Here is a 15,722-nt window from a genome sequence, read left to right on the forward strand (position 1 = left end):
AATGGACAGGATCCAGATTGGGATTTGCCAAGGGCCAAAGCACAAGTAACTCAACAGAAGATGTGTGCTAAAATCCCAGTGGTATTAGAATTTTTTGAATTCTATTCTCATTAGAATATGATAACTATTATAATGCTCCTTTCCTTCTCTTCTAGAAAATAGGTATTGATGGGCATAATGAATTACTGCCTTGTAGTAATCCATCATTAATACTCTCACATGCTCGCTAGTGTTTAGCTATCTCATTTCCATTATTCCCTGTTGATTAGTACACTGTGTTGCTAAGGATCCAGAAAGGCTGCTCTGAGCTACACAACTACACAGCTGCTCTTTTTTTAAAGTAGGATTCATTCAGTCGTGCGTCACCTGATTATGGATGAGTAGTCTGATAACGAAACATTCATTCAGCATGTAATTGTGAGAGTAGCTGGTGAAGCAGAACTCTTGACTTGTATTGTGGTGACCAACAACCTAGAAATAGACTGTGACATTCTAATGGGTCCTGGCATGTTCATCAATGGAGAATGACTTGATATGATACTGCAGCTGACTTGCAGCTTGCTTATTAGAACGTTAGTTGTTGATTTGACCATGCCACAGAATCAGTAAAGTATTAGAGCTGGTCTGACCATGCCACAGTATCAGTATAGTATTAGAGCTGGTCTGACCATGCCACAGTATTAGTAAAATATTAGAGCTGGTCTGACCATGCCACAGAATCAGTAAAGTATTAAAGCTGGTCTGACCATGCCACAGTAGCAGCATGGGATTTGTCGGATTATAAAGTTGTGTGTGGTTTCATTGCATCCAATGTCAGTATCCACAGTAAGGTAACACAAGGAGCCGCCTGTTGATTTGCCAGGTCTAACGCAGTTCCACTTACAATTGCAATCCCTTGTTTTCTCCTCTAACAGATGAAAATGATTAACAGATATTGCTCTCCGGATGATCAGGTATGTCCTCACCCAAGGAGCTATAAGTATCTTCACCTATAGCTATCTTCATCTATAGCTATCTTTATCTATAGCTATAATATAGCTATCTTCATCTATAGCTATCTTCATCTATAGCTATCTATAGCTATCTTCATCTATAGCTATCTTTATTTATAGCTATCTATAGCAATCTTCATCTATAGCTATCTTCATCTATAGCTATCTACATCTATAGCTATCTATATCTATAGCTATCTTCATCTATAGCTATCTACATCTATAGCTATCTTCATCTATAGCTATCTTCATCTATAGCTGGCTTCATCTATAGCTATCTTAATCTATTGCTATCTATAGCTGTCTTCATTACATTTACATTTACATTTAAGTCATTTAGCAGACGCTCTTATCCAGAGCGACTTACAAATTGGTGTATTCACCTTATGATATCCAGTGGAACAACCACTTTACAATAGTGCATCTAAATATTTTAGGGGGGGGGGGGGGGGTTAGAAGGATTACTTTATCCTATCGCAGGTATTCCTTAAAGAGGTGGGGTTTCAGGTGTCTCCGGAAGGTGGTGATTGACTCTGCTGTCCTGGCGTCGTGAGGGAGCTTGTTCCACCATTGGGGTGCCAGAGCAGCGAACAGTTTTGACTGGGCTGAGCGGGAACTGTGCTTCCTCAGAGGTAGGGAGGCGAGCAGGCCAGAGGTGGATGAACGCAGTGCCCTTGTTTGGGTGTAGGGCCTGATCAGAGCCTGAAGGTACGGAGGTGCCGTTCCCCTCACAGCTCCGTAGGCAAACACCATGGTCTTGTAGCGGATGCGAGCTTCAACTGGAAGCCAGTGGAGAGAGCGGAGGAGCGGGGTGACGTGAGAGAACTTGGGAAGGTTGAACACCAGACGGGCTGCGGCGTTCTGGATGAGTTGTAGGGGTTTAATGGCACAGGCAGGTAGCCCAGCCAACAGCGAGTTGCAGTAATCCAGACGGGAGATGACAAGTGCCTGGATTAGGACCTGCGCCGCTTCCTGTTCATCTGTAGCTATCTACATCAAAAGCTATCTATAGCTGTCTACATCTATAGCTATCTATAGCTGTCTTCATCTATAGCTATCTTCATCTATAGCTATCTATAGCTATCTACATCTATAGCTATTTTCATCTATAGCTATCTTCATCTATAGCTATCTACATCTACAGCTATCTTAATCTATAGCTATCTTCATCTATAGCTATTTTCATCTATAGCCATCTACATCTATAGCTATCTTCATCTATAGCTATTTTCATCTATAGCTATCTACATCTATAGCTATCTATAGCTATCTACATCTATAGCTATCTTTATCTATAGCTATCTATAGCTATCTACATCTATAGCTATTTTCATCTATAGCTATCTTCATCTATAGCTATTTTCATCTATAGCTATCTACATCAAAAGCTATCTATAGCTATCTTCATCTATAACTATTTCCATCTATAGCTATCTACATCTATCTATAGCTGTCTACATCTATAGCTATCTTCATCTATAGCTATCTATAGCTATCTTCATCTATAGCTGTTTTCATCTATAGCTATTTTCATCTATAGCTATCTTCATCTATAGCTGTCTTCATCTATAGCCATCTACATCTATAGCCATCTATAGCTATCTTCATCTATAGCTATCTTCATCTATAGCTGTCTTCATCTATAGCTATCTTTATCTATAGCTATCTATAGCTATCTACATCTATAGCTATCTTTATCTATAGCTATCTTTATCTATAGCTATCTTTATCTATAGCTATCTATAGCTATCTTTATCTATAGCTATCTATAGCTATCTTTATCTATAGCTATCTTTATCTATAGCTATCTATAGCTATCTTTATCTATAGCTATCTTTATCTATAGCTATCTTTATCTATAGCTATCTATAGCTATCTATAGCTGTCTTCATCTATAGCTATCTCTATCTATAGCTATCTTCATCTAAAGCTATCTATAGCTGTCTTCATCTATAGCTATATTTATCTATAGCTATCTTCATCTATAGCTATCTTTGTCTATAGCTTTCTTCATCTATAGCTATATTCATCTATAGCTATATTCATCTATAGCTATCTTTAACTATAACTATCGTCATCTGTAACTATGTTCATCTAAACTCAGCAAAAAAGGAAACGTCCTCTCACTGACAACTGCGTTTATTTTCAGCAAACTTTAACATGTGTAAATATTTTAATGAACATAACAAGATTCAACAACTGGGACTTAAACTGATCAAGTTCCACAGACATGTGACTAATAGAAATGGAATATTGTGTCCCTGAACAAAAGAGGGGGGGGTCAAAATCAAAAGTAACAGTCAGCTGGTGTGGCCACCAGCTGCATTAAGTACTGCAGTGCATCTCCTCCTCATGGACTGCACCAGCTTTGCCAGTTCTTGCTGTGAGATGTTACCCCATTCTTCCACCAAGGCACCTGCAAGTTCCAGCACATTTCTGGAGGGATTGGCCCTAGCCGTCACCCTCCGATCCACCAGGTCCCAGACATGCTCAATGGGATTGAGATCCGGGCTCTTTGCTGGCCATGGCAGAAAACAGACATTCCTGTCTTGCAGGAAATCACGCACAGAACGAGCAGTATGGCTGGTGGCATTGTCATGCTGGAGGGTCATGTTAGGATGAGCCTGCAGGAAGGGTACCACATGAGGGAGGAGGATGTCTTCCCTGTAACGCACAGCTTTAAGTTTGCCTGCAATGACAACAAGCTCAGTCCAATGATGCTGTGACACATCGCCCCAGACCATGACGGACCCTCCACCTCCAAATCGATCCCGCTAAAGAGTACAGGCCTCAGTGTAACGCTCATTCCTTCGACGATTAACGTGAATCTGACCATCACCCCTGGTGAGACAAAACCGTGACTCGTCAGTGAAGAGCACTTTTTACCAGTTCTGTCTGGTCCAGCGACAGTGGGTTTGTGCCCATAGGCGACGTTGTTGCTGGAGATGTCTGGTGAGGACCTGCCTTACAACAGGCCTACAAGCCCTCAGTCCAGCCTTTCTCAGCCCAGGACAGTCTAAGCACTGATGGAGAGATTGTGCGTTCCTGGTGTAACTCGGGCAGATGTTGTTGCCGTCCTGTACCTGTCCCGCAGGTGTTATGTTGGAATGTACTGATCCTGTGCAGGTGTTGTTACATGTGGTCTGCCACTGCGAGGATGATCAGCTGTCCGTCCTGTCTCCCTGTAACTTTGTCTTAGCCATCTCACAGCACGGACATTGCAATTTATTGCCCTGGCCACATCTGCAGTCCTCATGCCTCCTTGCAGCATGCCTAAGGCACATTCACACAGATGAGCAGGGACCCTGGGCATCTTTCTTTTGGTGTTTTTCAGAGTCAGTAGAAAGGCCTCGTGAGTGTCCATAGTTTTCATAGCTGTGACCTTAATTGCCTACCGTCTGTAAGCTGTTAGTGTCTAAACAAGGTTCCACAGGTGCATGTTCATTACTTTTTATGGTTCATTGAACCATAAGGGTTTAAACACTTTACATTGAAGATCTGTGAAGTTATTTGTATTTTTACAAATTATCTTTCAAAGGCAGTGTCCTGAAAAAGTTTTTAACTATCTTTAACTATAGCTACAGTTGAAGTCAGAAGTTTACATACACCTTAGCCAAATACATTTAAACTCAGTTTTTCACAATACCTGACATTTAATCCTAGTAAAAATTCGCTGTTTTAGGACAGTTAGGATCATCCCTTTATTTTAAGAATGTGAAATGTCAGAATAATAGTATAGAGAATTATGTATTTAATATTTTATTTCTTTCATCACATTCCCAATGGGTCAGAAGTTTACATACACTCATTTACTATTTGGTAGCATTGCTTTTAAATTGTTTAACTTGAGTCAAACGTTACGGGTAGCCTTCCACAAGCTTCCCATAATAAGTTGGGTGAATTTTGGCCCATTCCTCCTGACAGAGCTGGTGTAACTGAGTCAGGTTTGTAGGCCTCCTTGCTTGCACTTGCTTTTTCAGTTCTGCCCACAAATGTTCTATTGGATTGAGGTCAGGGCTTTGTGATGGCCACTCCAATACCTTGACTTTGTTGTCCTTAAGCCATTTTGCCACAACATTGGAAGTATGCTTTGGGTCATTGTCCATTTGGAAGACCCTGCGACCAAGCTTTAACTTCCTGACTGATGTCTTGAGATGTTGCTTCAATATATCCACATAATTTTCCTGCCTCATGATGCCATCTATTTTGTGAAGTGCACCAGTCCCTCCTGCAGCAATGCACCCCCACAACATGATGCTGCCACCCTCTTGCTTCACAGTTGGGATGGTGTTCTTCGGCTTGCAAGCCTCCCCCTTTCTCCCTCCAAACATAACGATGGTCATTTTGGCCAAACATTTCTATTTTTGTTTCATCAGACCAGAGGACATTTCTCCAAAAAGTATGATATTTGTCCCCATGTGCAGTTGCAAACTGTAGTCTGGGTTTTTTATTAAGGTTTTGGAGCAGTGGCTTCTTCCTTGCTGAGCGGCCTTTCAGGTTATGTCGATATAGGACTTGTTTTACTGTGGATATAGATTATTTTGTACCTCTTTCCTCCAGCATCTTCACAAGGTCCTTTGTTGTTGTTCTGGGATTGATTTGCACTTTTCACAGCAAATAGTGTTCCTCTCTAAGAGACAGAACGCGTCTCCTTCCTGAGCGGTATGACGGCTTCGTGGTTCCATGGTGTTTATACTTGGGTACTATTGTTTGTACAGATGAATGTGGTACCTTCAGGTGTTTGGAAATTGCTCCCAAGGATGAACCAGACTTGTGGAGGTCTACAATTTAGATTTTCCCATGATGTCAAGCAAAGAGGCACTGAGTTTGAAAGTAGGCCTTGAAATACTTCCACAGTTACACCTCCAATTGACTCAAATTTTGTCAATTAGCCTTTCAGAAGCTTCTAAAGCCATGACATCACTTTCTGAAATTTTCCATGCTGTTTAAAGGCACAGTCAACTTAGTGTATGTAAACTTCTGACCCACTGGAATTGTGATACAGTGAATTATAAGTGAAATAATCTGTCTGTAAACAATTGTTGGAAAAATTACTTGTGTCATGCACAAAGTAGATGTCCTAACTGACTTGCCAAAACTTTAGTTTGATAACAAGAAATTTGTGGAGTGGTTGAAAAAAACGAGTTTTAATGACTCCAACCTAAGGGTACGTAATCTTCTGACTTCAACTGTACCGTTAATAAAGACGTATCCACTCATAGCATAGAGGTTAATTAAAAATAACAACAACAAAAAAATGCAACAGAATGGATTTTCATCCCTTGAACCTTGCCTCTGCAGATTGTCCACATGGGTTGGGTGTGTGGAAACCCGCATGCTGATGATGCTGGTCCATCGAATACCTTCAAGTTCCTGGCATTGAGAGGCCCTTGGCTCTACATCTTCACGAGTCCTCCTGTATGAACCTCTTTATTGATTTCCTCTTCATCCATTAACTGTTCAGGAGTCCAAGGATTGACAAGTTCAGCTTTTATTCCACCATGATAGTCCATTAAATGTTCCTTTAGCCCGGGAGCATGTTGGTGGGCTACAGTCAGTGTGTAGCTACATTGGTTATTCTGGATCTTTTCGTTCATGCTTTTACAATTACATCATCTATTTCTGAAATGAGTTTTGAGCTGGACCCCCGAACCACCCACTAAACAAATCATGGGTAATGAAACCATGTAATTGTCTTCCCGAGGTGAGGTTATTTGGTTGAGTAAGACGGGTTAAATGGGTTAATGCAGAGCTTCCAAAGGATGTTTGTCAAGCACACTATATGTTGGTTCATTTACTTTGGTTCGAAGTATCTTAAATCCTGTCTGTAAGACATTACATTGATGAGAAAATAAAGGCTTATAATATACACTCACTTTTGTCCCCCCCCCCCATCTCAGGTTAGTGCAACTGACTGGGGACAAGCTGAAACCCTGTATATCCTTTATGAGGTTCTGTTCAAGGTTCACAAGGTATGTTCAAAGTTCACATGCAGAATAAGATAATAGGATCGACTGCTACCTGAATTATGTGCATGTTACTCAACATGTTTTGTGAATCATGTCTTGATGTAGATCTACACCAACATGACAGTTACTCGTATAGAAGCCTATTCATATCAAGTTGAAATATGGTTCCCAGTGAATAGAACTGATGACACTTCATGTTGGATGTGGTGTTGTAGCTGTGGATGGCAGAGGACTGTTGGATCCAGGCCAAGTTCTACCTTGGCCTCCAGCAGGATGAAGAGGTGCAGGACGGAGAGCCTTTCTGTTTCAGTATCCTGGTCGGCCACGGCCAGAGTCACACCTTCAGTGTGGAGATGACCTCTGACCTCGCTGTGTGGGAGAAGTCCTTTCAAAGAGCCGTCTTTATGGAGGTGCAGAGAGTCGGGGTATGTGGAACAGCAAAGTGGTTTGTTTGGAAATTATGTGAAGCTCTCTGTAGTGAAATGCTTGGGGGTTCTTATAAGTAGTGCTGAGATATGACTGACATTTTGCTAATTTTGAACTGGGCCACATTCCCCAGAGAGCCTTCATAGTGTTATCACACATTGAAAAATGTTAACTGCAGCAAAATACAGTGCCAACCCAGTGGGATCATTCCACAGTGGATAACTGGGTCATAATGGGTTGAGTCGTTGATCAATGAGAAATAATTAAAGTTAAAGAACAGGACTAAATCAATTCAAACTTTAAATGAACTTTCACAAAAAGTTTGATTTGATTTAGTCCTATTCTTTATCTTCAATTTTCGGTTGAGGTGAATCCAGTTACATTTCATTAAACATTAAACCTACCCTGTAGAATAACTTTGACAGGAAAAAGTGAATCTATTTCGTTTTTAAGTGTAGATTGCTCAACAATCATTCACGATAGCACATTGGTAATAGCCAGGGACAAGTATCATAGCCGAGCAGGGCTTGATTAAAATCCTGAATGGGAGACCAAAGTGTAACTGTAGATGCATAAATTCTCCAGTAGGAGGTGCTTCCCAGTGTATTTTTTTATTTTTTCTGATAGTGGATATACTGTAACGTTGAAGACTTGACATTGTTTTAAAGGTACAAATTCAACATATTTTATACAAAGTTTGTCTATGTTGATATTTGGGTCCCATGATGACATAATCCCGTGGGTGAAATATCACCCTCAAAACAACAGTTTACTTTAAAAAAAAATCCAATGTATTTTCCATGAGGATTCCTAACCTGTTTGGTATAGGGGGCAGTATTGAGAATTTTGGAAAAAATATGTTCCCATTTTTAACTGCCTCCTACACCAACTCAGAAGCTAGAATATGCATATTATTGTTCAGGTTTGGATAGAAAACACTCTGAATTTTCTAAAACTGTTTGAATGGTGTCTGTGAGTATAACAGAACTCCTATGGCAGGCAAAAACCTGACAAGGTTTCAAGCAGGAAGTACCCTGTCTGACAAGGAGTCGTGCGTCTTACCTCTTTTTATTGAAAAGTAAGGATCTTAGCTGTAACGTGACAATTCCCAGGGCTCCAATAGGCTCTCAGAGCCCGCGAAATAACTGAAGGTTTACGAGGGAACCTCAGGTTGAAACATATTATCGCCTTTTGTAAGTGGATGCTCGGAGGACCTTTCAATGATGCGCGTGCATGAGTCGCTTCTGAGGAGAAATTTTATTCGGCTGTTTAGGCTCAATGCATACTCCCGGTCGGAATATTATCACTTCTCTACGACATAAATGGCATAAAAATTGGTTTTAAACAGCGGTTGACATGCTTCGAAGTACGGTAATGGAATATTTAGACATTTTTGACACGCCAATGCGCCATGCGCGACACCGCGAAAAAGCATTCTAGAACTCACGAACAAAACGTCGCTGTTTGGATATAACGATGGATTATTTGGGACCAAACCAACATTTGTTATTGAAGTAGAAGTCCTGGCAGTGTATTCTGATGAAGAACAAGCAAGGTAAGAACATCTTTCTTATAGGAAATGTGATTTTGGTGGATGCTGACCTGGGTGGGTATCTAAATAGCTAGCCCTGTAATGCCGGGCTATGTACTTAGATTATTGCAAAATGTGCTTCATCCGAAAAGCTATTTTAAAATCGGACATATCGAGTGCATAGAGGGGTAATGTATCTATAATTCTTAAAATAATTGTTATGCTTTTTGTGAACGTTTATCGTGAGTAATTTAGCAAACTGTTAGTAAATTCACCGGAAGTTTGCGGTGGTTATGCTTTTTCTGAACGTCACATGCTAATGTAAAAAGCTGGTTTTTGATATAAATATGAACTTGATTGAACAGACATGCATGTATTGTATAACACAATGTCCTAGGTGTGTCATCTGATGAAGATTATAAAAGGTTAGTGCTGCATTTAGCTGTGGTTTGGGTTTATGTGACATGATATGCTAGCTTGAAAAATGGGTGTCTGATTTTTTCTGGCTGGGTACTCTGCTAACATAATCTAATGTTTTGCTTTTGTTGTAAAGCCTTTTTGAAATCGGACAGTGGGGTTAGATTAACGAGATTCTTGTCTTTAAATAGCTGTGAAATAGTCATATGTTTGAGAAATTGAAGTTATAGCATTTCTAACGATTCAAAAATCGCGCCACTGGATTTCAGTGGCTGTTACGTAGGTGGGACGAGTTCGTCCCACATGTACCAGAGAGTTAACACAATATGTTGACAAATTACGTTGAAACAACGTTGATTAAACCAGTTTATGCCTGGAGGGAATATATTAAATTCACAAAGGAATACATTTTATAATCTGTTCCTTTTAGAAAAGTTCTCAGAGTTCATGTGACAAAGTTTTGCAAAATACAAAAATGTATGTCATTATGAGGAAGAACATACTTAATGCATTTTCTTGGGGCAGGACAATACAACTGTTAGGCTGTGTGATTGTTATTTATGGAAACCTTAATTTGTCCAAATAGGTAACATTTCCAAGATACAAATTTTAATTACTGATCCAGAGCTGCTTTTAATTTCTCCGACAAGGAAATCAATTGCACAGAGAATTGGAAGACGGGCAGTTTCTTTTCACGGTTTGTTCCTTTTTAAAACATTAGTGTTAGTTTAATAAAACGTAGCTTAAAGGGATCTAAAGAATTAGTCCTCACCTCATTGAACCATTAAATTGCCTCTTACAGTAAGGTCTGCAACAATATGGTGATGAGCTCTGTTATGGTAAAGTCTGTAACATGATGGTGATGAGCTCTGTTACAGTAAGGTCTGCAACAATATGGTGATGAGCTCTGTTACGGTAAGGTCTGCAGCATGATGGTGATGAGCTCTGTTACGGTAAGGTCTGCAACAATATGGTGATGAGCTCTGTTACGGTAAGGTCTGCAGCATGATGGTGATGAGCTCTGTTACGGTAAGGTCTGCAACAATATGGTGATGAGCTCTGTTACAGTAAGGTCTGCAACAATATGGTGATGAGCTCTGTTATGGTAAGGTCTGCAGCATGATGGTGATGAGCTCTGTTACGGTAAGGTCTGCAGCATTATGGTGATGAGCTCTGGTACGGTAAGGCCTGCAGCATTATGGTGATGAGCTCTGTTACGGTAAGGTCTGCAACAATATGGTGATGAGCTCTGTTACGGTAAGGTCTGTAGCATTATGCTGATGAGCTCTGTTATGGTAAGGTCTGTAGCATTATGGTGATGAGCTCTGTTACGGTAAGATCTGTAGCATTATGGTGATGAGCTCTGTTACGGTAAGGTCTGCAGCATGTTGGTGATGAGCTCTGTTACGGTAAGGTCTGCAGCATTATGGTGATGAGCTCTGTTATGGTAAGGTCTGTAGCATTATGGTGATGAGCTCTGTTACGGTAAGGTCTGCAGCATTATGGTGAGGAGCTCTGTTACGGTAAGGTCTGTAGCATGTTGGTGATGAGCTCTGTTACGGTAAGGCCTGCGGCATTATGGTCTTCCTTTCAGTATTTAATGTATTTTTATTTAATCTTTCATATTATCTTTACCTGTATATGTAAAAGATTTTCTAAAGTTTAGACTGCATTAAATTACTTAGCTACTCATCATTACAGCCAAAAGGTACAGTCTCTTACACTAGACTGACTCACCTCAGCTAATAATAGGAATAACCTAGTCAATCTACACAGTGGGCCTGCTACTATCATCCGTGTGTATAGAGGTGTTATTGATTGTTTCAAGACAAAAGTACCAATAGGGTCATTTCTGATACTCACATACAGCATTTTAAAGGAATGTACAGGGATTCATAACACCTGAAGTGCCTTATTGAGCGTTGCAGGACACTTCATAACACCTGGCTTAGCAATGTCTGAAAAACTGGACACTCGTCAAAAACTTTACAAATATTTTTCACAATTAGATTTGATGTTTTTCCACAATAACTATGCTCCCTTTTTGAACTCATTTCTTTTCATGATCATTCATTTGAACCAAGAGTAAAAAAGTATGCTAGATGTCAAGTCGGGACCTCATGGAATGGCCGGCAGGGTTCTGTATAATCCTCCTCTTCAAAAGCAGCCAACCAAAGGCAAAAGGCTAAGTAAAAAGCACAGTTAAGCCTGAGGGCTATGATGCTCAAGAACCCCTTTAACTACAGACATGTATAAATAATACAAAGGAAAGAACCTGTCAGAAGAGATGTAAATCACTGCAGTGCTGAAATACATTTCAAGGGCAAAGTGTGAACCGACAAAATTCCACAATTTGGTACTGCATCAACTGTCCTCACCAACCCATGTCAGTTATACTGTTAAGGCCATCCGACTGTTAAATACTGTTAAATAGCCATCACTAGCACATTAGAGGCTGCTGCCCTATATATATATATAGACTTGAAATCACTGGCCGCTTTAATAATGTTTACAGTATATACTGTATTCTATACTATTTAGTATCTTAATCTATGCAGCTCTGACATTGCTCGCCCGAATATTTATATTTTCTTAATTCCATTCCTTTACTTTAGATTTGTGTGTGTTGTTGTGAAATTGTTAGATATTACTTGTTAGATATTACTGCACTGTTGGAGCTAGAAACACAAGCATTTCGCTAAACGTGCAATAACATCTGCTAAACACGTGTATGTGACAAATACAATTTGATTTGATTTGATATTAAACTAGCAATTGTAATCACACAGCTTAAATGGTTTACCAGACACAGGTTCCTAAAATTCATTGGCTGTTGAGAAAATAAGTTATCAATCTGACAATCTCTGAAGGCAAATATATCCATTTATGTTCCATAGAGTGCGTGTGTGGTCATGGATAGTTCAGGATCATGATTCCAAGGGGCTCAATTAAGTTTCCTCTTAATTCTGAGGACATTCATTCCTTAGGCAAGTTCTCAACTGTACCAGAAGAAAATGTCAACATATGAACTGCAGACTCAAACAAAATGAAGGCCAATGAAATAACAGCCTCTCTTAATCTTTCATAGACTGAACCCTTGAAAGTAGGAACACATGGTCATGTCCTGTGTGCTGATGTATCCTGTACTTCAGTGGAATGTGATGTATCCTGTACTTCAGTGGAATGTGATGTATCCTGTACTTCAGTGGAATGTGATGTATCCTGCACTTCAGTGGAATGTGATGTATCCTGTACTTCAGTGGAATGTGATGTATCCTGTACTTCAGTGGAATGTGATGTATCCTGTACTTCAGTGGAATGTGATGTATCCTGTACTTCAGTGGAATGTGATGTATCCTGTACTTCAGTGGAATGTGATGTATCGTGTACTTCAGTGGAATGTGATGTATCCTGTACTTCAGTGGAATGTGATGTATCCTGTACTTCAGTGGAATGTGATGTATCCTGTACTTCAGTGGAATGTGATGTATCCTGTACTTCAGTGGAATGTGATGTATCCTGTACTTCAGTGGAATGTGATGTATCCTGTACTTCAGTGGAATGTGATGTATCCTGTACTTCAGTGGAATGTGATGCATCCTGTACTTCAGTGGAATGTGATGTATCCTGTACTTCAGTGGAATGTGATGTATCCTGTACTTCAGTGGAATGTGATGTATCCTGTACTTCAGTGGAATGTGATGTATCCTGTACTTCAGTGGAATGTGATGTATCCTGTACTTCAGTGGAATGTGATGTATCCTGTACTTCAGTGGAATGTGATGTATCCTGTACTTCAGTGGAATGTGATGTATCCTGTACTTCAGTGGAATGTGATGTATCCTGTACTTCAGTGGAATGTGATGTATCCTGTACTTCAGTGGAATGTGATGTATCCTGTACTTCAGTGGAATGTGATGTATCCTGTACTTCAGTGGAATGTGATGTATCCTGTACTTCAGTGGAATGTGATGTATCCTGTACTTCAGTGGAATGTGATGTATCCTGTACTTCAGTGGAATGTGATGTATCCTGTACTTCAGTGGAATGTGATGTATCCTGTACTTCAGTGGAATGTGATGTATCCTGTACTTCAGTGGAATGTGATGTATCCTGTACTTCAGTGGAATGTGATGTATCCTGTACTTCAGTGGAATGTGATGTATCCTGTACTTCAGTGGAATGTGATGTATCCTGTACTTCAGTGGAATGTGATGTATCCTGTACATCAGTGGAATGTGATGTATCCTGTACTTCAGTGGAATGTGATGTATCCTGTACTTCAGTGGAATGTGATGTATCCTGTACTTCAGTGGAATGTGATGTATCCTGTACTTCAGTGGAATGTGATGTATCCTGTACTTCAGTGGAATGTGATGTATCCTGTACTTCAGTGGAATGTGATGTATCCTGTGCTTCAGTGGAATGTGATGCATCCTGTGCTTCAGTGGAATGTGATGTATCCTGTACTTCAGTGGAATGTGATGTATCCTGTACTTCAGTGGAATGTGATGTATCCTGTACTTCAGTGGACCGGGACTTGCTGTTTATTGAAAAAAAAAAAACGTTTTTAAAAATACAACATTAATACGACATACAGTAGCTGGCCTTGTACACTCACTACGAAGGACATAGTTGGCCCTTGTAAATTATAAAGGACATAGTTCGCCTTGTAAATTACAAAGGACATAGTTGGCCTTGTAAATTATAAAGGACATAGTTGGCCTTGTAAACTACAAATAACATAGTTGGCCTTGTAAACTACAAATAACATAGTTGGCCTTGTAAACTACAAATAACATAGTTGGCTTTGTAAATTACAAATAACATAGTTGGCCTTGTACACTATGGAGGATATAGTTGGCCTTGTAATCTACGAAGGACATAGTTGGCCTTGTAAATTACAAAGTACATAGTTGGCCTTGTAAATTATAAAGGACATAGTTGGCCTTGTAAACTACAAATAACATAGTTGGCCTTGTAAACTACAAATAACATAGTTGGCCTTGTAAACTACAAATAACATAGTTGGCCTTGTAAACTACAAATAACATAGTTGGCCTTGTAAACTACAAATAACATAGTTGGCCTTGTGAATTACAAATTACATAGTTGGCCTTGTAAACTACAAAGAACATAGTTGGCCTTGTAAACTACAAATAACATAGTTGGCCTTGTAAACTACAAATAACATAGTTGGCCTTGTACATTACAAATAACATAGTTGGCCTTGTACATTACAAATAACATAGTTGGCCTTGTACACTACAAATAACATAGTTGGCCTTGTAAACTATGAAGGGCATAGTTGGCCTTGTAAACTATGAAGGACATAGTTGGCCTTGTAAACTATGAAAGATATATAAGATGGCCTTGTAAACTATGAAAGATATATAAGATGGCCTTGTAAACTATGAAGGACATAGTTGGCCTTGTAAACTATGAAAGATATATAAGATGGCCTTGTACACTATGAAGGACATACAGTGCATTCGGAAATTATTCAGACCCCTTGACGTTTTACACATTTTGTTACGTTACAGCCTTATTCTAAAATTGATTAAATGCATTTTTCCCTCATCAATCTACACTCAATTCCCCATAATGACAAAGCTAAATTTTTTGCACATTTATACAAAATTTAAAAGCAGAAATAGCTTACTTACCTACGTTTTCAGACCCTTTGCTATGAGAATCAAATTGAGCTCAGGTGCATTCTGTTTCCATTGATTATCCTTGATGTGTTTTTACAACTTGATTGGAGTCCACCTGTGGTAAATTCAATTAATTGGACATGATTTTGAAAGGCACACACCTGTCTATATAAGGTCCCACAGTTGACAGTGCATGTCAGAGCAAAAACCAAGCCATGAGGTCGAAGGAATCGTCCATAGAGCTCCGAGACAGGATTGTGTCGTGGCACAGATCTGGGGATGGATACCAAAACATTTCTGCAGCATTGAAGGTCCCCAAGAACACGGTGGCCTCCATCATTCTTAAATGGAAGAAGTTTGGAACCAACAAGACTCTTCCTAGAGCTGGCCACCCGGCCAAACTTAGCAATCAAGGGAGAAGGGGTCTTGGTCAGGGAGGTATCCAAGAACCCGATGGTCACTTTGACAGAGCTCCAGAGTTCCTCTGTGGAGATGGGAGAACCTTCCAGAAGGACAACCATCTCCGCAGCACTCCACCAATCAGGCCTTTATGGTAGAGAGGCCAGACGGAAGCCACTTGGCTCATGACAGCCTGCTTGGAGTTTGCCAGGAGGCACCCAAAGGACTCTCAGACCATGAGAAACAAGATTCTCTGGTCTGATGAAACCAAGATTAAACTCTTTTGCCTGAATTCCAAGGGTCATGTCTGGAGGAAACTGGCACCATCCCTACG

At 40.0% G+C, this 15,722-nt stretch overlaps 1 protein-coding gene across 2 annotated transcripts in view; it reads left to right on the plus strand.

Moving 5' to 3' along the window:
- Positions 1-15,722, plus strand: part of LOC115161929 (gamma-2-syntrophin-like) — a 76,710-nt gene that overhangs the window by 52,115 nt on the left and 8,873 nt on the right. For both annotated transcript variants that reach the window (XM_029712771.1, XM_029712772.1), the window contains 4 exons: positions 915-953; positions 6,294-6,410; positions 6,893-6,964; positions 7,177-7,386. In XM_029712771.1, the coding sequence (XP_029568631.1) occupies positions 915-953; positions 6,294-6,410; positions 6,893-6,964; positions 7,177-7,386 (438 nt within the window). The remainder of the gene's footprint in view (positions 1-914; positions 954-6,293; positions 6,411-6,892; positions 6,965-7,176; positions 7,387-15,722) is intronic.

The sequence above is a fragment of the Salmo trutta genome, chromosome 25 (assembly GCF_901001165.1).
Source record: "Salmo trutta chromosome 25, fSalTru1.1, whole genome shotgun sequence".
NCBI lineage: Eukaryota > Metazoa > Chordata > Actinopteri > Salmoniformes > Salmonidae > Salmo > Salmo trutta.